Raw genomic sequence first — 6,000 nt, 5'->3', positions numbered from 1 at the left:
TCCAGGAAGGAGACAAGGAGCAAATCTCTGAGTCACTCATTAAAATCCCAAAGGCCTCTCTGGAGACCCATCTCGAGTCGTTGTTATGGATCAGTTTAAACAGTGCTCTGCAGGCTGACTCTCTCAGGGGCTTCAAGTGACCAAAAGTGACCAGCAAGTTGGTTTTTAAAAAGGGAGACTGAAGAAGCCGGGTACCGTCTGCGGCGGGCGCGTTCCATCTTCTCGGAAGGCCTGGCCGCCGCCCCCGCCAGGCCAGCAGGCGGCGCGCACGCGCCGTGGGGCCCGCAGTGGACAGCGGGCCTGGCGCCCAGGCCGGGGCGTGCGCGTGACCGGCGGCGGAGCCGCGCACGCCAGGGCTGGGGAACGGGGAGGGCACCGTGGGAGCCATTTCCGGACGGGGCGGGGAGGGGCGGGGCCGCCGGCGGCCGGATCTCTAATCTCGACGGCGGCGGCAGTGGCGGCAGCAGCAGCGGCAGCAGTAGACGCCGCCTGGGGAGTTTGCGCCCAGCGCCCCGCGAGTCGGCCCGCGGTGAAGAGGAGCAGGGCCGGCGAGACAGTGTCCGAGGGAAGGAGCGCAGAAGCTGGCTCCCGGCTGAGGAGGTGGACGGGGCCGCCGCGGACCCGGAGGAAGGAGGAGGGTCCGGGCTGGGGAGGAGGGCTTCGGCTTGGGATAGGGGAGAGTCAGGACTGAATGGGAGGCGGGTCCTGGTCGGGGAGAGGGAGGAGTGACGGGACTGCGGGGGGCCTGTTGCGGAGGGGTCCCGTTGCGGAGGGGTCCCGTTGAGGAGGGGCGAGGAGTGCTGGAAGGGCGAGGAGAGGAGGAAGGGCCAGGCCGGACCGAGGGGCTAGCAGCTCGGGGCGGGCTCGGGTTCGGGCTGAGGGTAGGGGCGCCGACCACCCGAGGTCTGAGTGAGGGTTCGCGAGTGGGTGGGGGAGGGCGCCAGGGCCGAGAAGGAGCGGGGTCCGAAACTCCACTGCGCCGGCGGGGTAGGAGTGGTCTTGGGGTGGGCAGGTTTGCTGGTCCTTCGCAGGCGAGGAGAGGGTTGTGGGGAGGGAGGGATGAAGTCGAGAACGAGGCCTACCTGTTTCTAAAGGGAGTCCACCGGAGGCTGGACCCTGGGAGTGGACTGCCTGTAGCGTCCGCGTCTCGGCCGGGTTAGTTTGAATGGGCGGGGCTCCTGGCCTTCAGGCCCTGGTCCGCTGCAGGTTGGGCGTTTCCCCCGGTAGCTACCTGGGGGGATTGCTTTGTGGGAGGCTGGCTCTGGAAGCGTTTGGGCAGGTGTGGGAGGGAAGCAGAGTGCCAGCAGGATTCTGATTCGCTGGTTTGGGGTGCTGGGGTGGAGTGTGAAAGCTAGGAGTGAAATCTGAGCTCTTAAAGGAGGGAGAGAACCGTTTCTCTGTAGCTCTCGCGAATCTCGGCGGGCCGACTGGACCGTTTAAAGCGTTAGAAGTAAACAAACGTGGTTCCCTTTTGCAGAGGGGAGGCACTGAAAGGACGCCTGGAAGAGGAAGATGCCGAGTACGGACCTTCTGATGTTGGTGAGTCCTTTTTGCATCTATTCTCCTTGTTGTAAGTCACTTGTCGTTTACGTTTTATTTTTAGTCCGAAGGATGAGTGTGTAGATTTCACCTCTATGCTTGCTTTTGGTAGCTGAGAGTTTCTGCCACCTTTTATTTTGGGTTTAATGATTAAGGTGGATAAGTGACTGATTTAAGTGTATGTGTGTGTGTGTGTGTGTGTGTGTGTGTGTATATAATGAATATGAAGAATCATTTTCAAAATTCTTGCAGTTGATTTTAATCTCTCCTTTCTTATACTACCAGAACAGTTTTAAAACTTCTATTAAATTTTGTCTGGATCTGCCGTATATTAGTTTATAAGTGTTTGTTTCCCAGACTAGAGTTATGATTCCCTGGAAGGCAGATATCTTGTCTTATTTGTTTAGAGATGATAAACACCTGTTATGGTGCTTCGTATATGGTGAGTTGCTTAATTGCTGAATTGAGCTGGTTTGAATTTACTTTCTTCTGCTGTGCTGAGGGGTATGCCTGTTTTGGTAGAGGCTGTTTTTTCCCCCTCTCCTCTTGAGATCTTTCTGTGCTGTTTTTTCACTGAGCAGGGAAAATACAATTGCCAAATGAGTGTTTACCAAAATGACGTTTTATTCTTGGGACATTCATGATTCCATAGAGGCTCTTTATTGATTTTTATTTTTTTCATAGAGGCTTGTTAGTGTGAGGATTGTGAGGAGCCCGTGATTTTCAAATAGCGATGTAGAAGTGTCTGCGTTTAGTTTTGAATAAGTCACTTCTTTGAATCTGATGTCGCTTTGTGCAAAAAAACATTGATTTAAAACATTTCCTTTCCTTCTCTTTATCTCACTATCCCAGAGAGTTGGTAGCTGTCACTGGGAAATTGGCGAAAACTAATAATGATGTCCTGTAGTGTCAAAACCTGTAATGTCTGCAGGAGAGATTAAGAGGGCAACAAAGTTGTGATTAGTTCCGGTTTGAGGTGGGGAGCAAGGATGATTTTTAGAGACAACCTGTGGTTTACCCACAGGTTCAGGTGAAGAGTTCACCTAAAATAGTTTTTTTTGCCTCAGATTTCATGGATTGTCAGTAGATAATGAATTGTGTTGTGTAATTTTGAATTCTCATTACAAGAGCAATATGTTAGAAGAATTGGAAACTATTAATAAGCAAAAGGAAGCAACCCCCAATAATTCCACTACTCAGAAATAACCACTGTTAGCACCTTGCAGAATGATTTGCAATAATTGGCAATTTCTGTTTTCTGTTTCATAAAGCAGTATGTATATTAAATTAAGATTCCTGTATGTCAGTAGGATATAACTCCATGCCCAGCCATGTGCTTATTACTTCTTGGGCCTGTGGGCTCCCTTTAACAGTCTGAGCAGTGAGTGCTTTTTTTCAGAATACTAACTTTGGAATCAGTTTGAAGTATTTCTCTAGCTGTCACCACTAGTTTCCACTTCCTCTTTTGAAAATCTAGATGTTTAGGGGTGTTGCTTTGCTCCTTGGTGTAAGGAATTAATTCATATAGATAGCAGCTGGCCCTTGAATCATCACTCTCTGAAGACACTGTACATGTTGCTTGAGGTGCTTTCTGTAGAAAAGTTGTCCTTCTTTCTTTGACTGTCCTGTGCTAAATGGTAAAGAATCAGTGACCAGGGCTGGGCTTTCAAGGGGGACACTAAACTGTCATGATCTGAGTTCAAGGTGTTTCTCTATAGTTGCTTTGTACAGTATGATGCATTAGACATGTTCTTGGTCCTCTACCTGGGAAAAAAGGACCCCAGTTAATAGAAGATAACCTCAGTGTAGGGCAGCATATGGTAGAATCTCAGAATTAGAAACAACCTTACAAGTCATATGATGCAACTTCTTTCTTATATTGTACGTGAGTCCTTTTCAGACTATCTCTGCTAAATGAATATCCAGTCATCCATCCTTTCTCCTGGGAGAGTAAGATGGGCATAAGCTAAGATATAATACGAGGTGGATTCAGGAATAATAATTTAAGTCTGATAGCTAACATTTATTGAGCACATATTATGTGTTAGGTGCAGAAATAGATATTCTACATACTCATTTAATTTTCCCAAAAACTCTGAAAAATATGCTGGCATTCTCCTTTTATAGGTGAGAAACTAGACTTAGAGAGGGTACCATAGCAGTGAAGTGGCGGAGCTGTGTTTTAGCCACAGCTGGTTTGACTTCAAAGCCCTCTTTTTTTTTTTTTTTTGGCTACATTGGGTCTTCGTTGCTGCGCGTGGGCTTTCTCTAGTTGCGGCGAGCGGGGGCTACTCTTCGTTGCAGTGTGCGGGCGTCTCATTGCGGTGGCTTCTCTTGTGGTGGAGCACGGGCTCTAGGCGCGCGGGCTTCAGTAGTTGTGGCACACGGGCTGAGTAGTTATGGCTCATGGGCTCAGTAGTTGTGGCTCATGGGCTCTAGAGCACAGGCTCAGTAGTTGTGGTGCACGGGCCTAGTTGCTCCGCGGCATGTGGGATCTTCCCGGACCAGGGCTCGAACCCGTGTCCCCCGCATTGGCAGGCAGATTCTTAACCACTGCGCCACCAGGGAAGCCCTAAAGCCCTCTTTCTTACCTATTTTGTGATGCTGCCTCTGTGTCATATTCATCGAAAGGGATGGAGGTTGCTGAACTGTGTGACTGTTGAGAGCAGGTTTGTGTGGAGCAGGAGTGGGATAGCTCTGCCCTCTAGGGGACACTTTGGAAGAGTGGTGGGGATGCTTTTGTCTTCCAGTCTCGTCTTGTCTGAACATACGTTTTATTATACAAATCTTCTTGTTTCTCTTCCCTTACATTGCAGTTGGGGCACTATATTGAAATTTTAAAAGTTATGTCTATGGGTATAATGTTAAAATCTTTGAATTTCATTTCAGAATAAAGAGCATTACAAAATATTTGTTACAGAAGGGGGCATTGGGTCTGAGAGGGTAGAAAGCCACTTTTGTGGACAGTATGCTGTGGCAATAAAACTTGAAGATGGACTGGAGTCCATATATGACAAACTTTGGATTCCAGACGAAGGCTCTTGGGCTGTCAGCCCTCAGTGCTTTCCTGCCTTTGATTTTGTCCTCATTTGATTAAGGGGTTTTGCCTGCCTTTTTCCATTTGTTCATTTATGCCGTGGACTGTGATACTCTCCACTTATGTCTCAGAGAGAATAAAATGAGTGAGTGTATTCACTCATCTGAGAATTGTGATGCTTTCAGAGGGAATTCAAGTCTGGAAATCTTTTAGCAATCTTTCTCCACTTTAGCAACCATTCTTTTCATCCATCTTCTCCTCCTTCCTAGTGCTAGGGGTCTGTATCGCTTTGTGAGTTGCCAAATACTCCTAGCTTTAACAAAAAAAAAAAAGGTACCTTATAAAGCTAAGTCTACTCCATAGACCCATCCAGATGGATGACTCAGAGTTACCGTATGCACCATGGTAGTGCTGGGTGGGGTGTGAGTGTTAAAAGTTGATCTAGGGTCAAGGTTCTCAGCCAGGGGCAACTTTTGCCCCCACCCCCATCCCCTGGACGTTTGACAGTTTGTAGAGACACTTTTGATTGTCATACTGGAGGAGTGCTAGAGGTCAGAGATGCACCTGATTGTCCTACTCTGCGGTATAGTCCCCCACAACCGAGAATTATCTGGCCCGAAATGTCAGAAGCACCCAGGTTGAGAAACCCTGGTCTAGGTTCCTTAACGTAAGTAACAGTATCTGTGCAGCCCTGGCATTCATGTGGATGGGGCAGTAGGTCTTTTCTTAGAGTTTAATGGGTCTGTTACAGTGGTACTTGGGTTATTTTGCCCATGGATCAAGCTCTGCTACTTTGGAATATATATTGGAGAGTGTACAGCATGATATTCTGAAGCACAGTAAAAGTCCTAAGAAATGCTGTCTTTTGCAACATTTCTGCAGCACTCTTGATTTGGAAACAGTAAGCCTGTCTCAGTTTTGTTTTTCAGGTGCAAAAATCAAATCTTTCCAGATATTAGAGCTTTATCTTTGACCCTTGAATCTTTTTCAGGGATGCTTTCTTTATGACTCTCAAATGGGATTTAAGCAATAAACTGAAAGATTGACACTAAAAGCTCATTTCTATTATTTGAATCTGGTGTCTTATTTGTAGGCTTGTCTGGAAGAAAGGGAGGATTCATTGGAACTGGTAGGACATTTCAATTTTTGTTGACAATTTGAGTGGCCATTGTAGGATGAGCACTGTTTTTGGCCTTGTTCCAATCTTGTAAATAAAGCAAAATATAATAACAAGTATGATAATTTCTCCAGCTTTTGGTCTGAAGGAAAGGAAAGTTATAAATAGATAAACCCCAAATCTCAGTCTTTGGCTTGGCTTTGCAGTCTTTGTGTCAGGAATTTTTAGTAACATTTACCTCTTAATTAGGCATTGCCCGATCCAGTATTACATGTAGTTTGTACACACTGGTGGCAGAAATGGGAAT

General features: G+C 47.2%; 1 protein-coding gene across 2 annotated transcripts in view; it reads left to right on the top strand.

Annotated features, from left to right (window-relative positions):
* Positions 1 to 403: 403 nt before the first annotated feature.
* The window catches only part of SGPL1 (sphingosine-1-phosphate lyase 1), a 53,111-nt gene continuing 47,514 nt past the window's right edge, over positions 404 to 6,000 (top strand). The window contains exons 1-2 of one of the 2 annotated variants that reach the window (XM_059899153.1): positions 404 to 600; positions 1,478 to 1,539. In XM_059899153.1, the coding sequence (XP_059755136.1) occupies positions 1,513 to 1,539 (27 nt within the window). In that variant the 5' untranslated portion in view covers positions 404 to 600; positions 1,478 to 1,512. The other variant, XM_059899154.1, reaches the window with a different exon arrangement.

Source organism: Balaenoptera ricei, chromosome 16, assembly GCF_028023285.1.
Source record: "Balaenoptera ricei isolate mBalRic1 chromosome 16, mBalRic1.hap2, whole genome shotgun sequence".
Taxonomy (NCBI): Eukaryota; Metazoa; Chordata; class Mammalia; order Artiodactyla; family Balaenopteridae; genus Balaenoptera; species Balaenoptera ricei.
The sequence above is the reverse complement of the archived record's forward strand: the minus strand, read 5'-3'. Positions and strand labels throughout refer to the sequence as shown.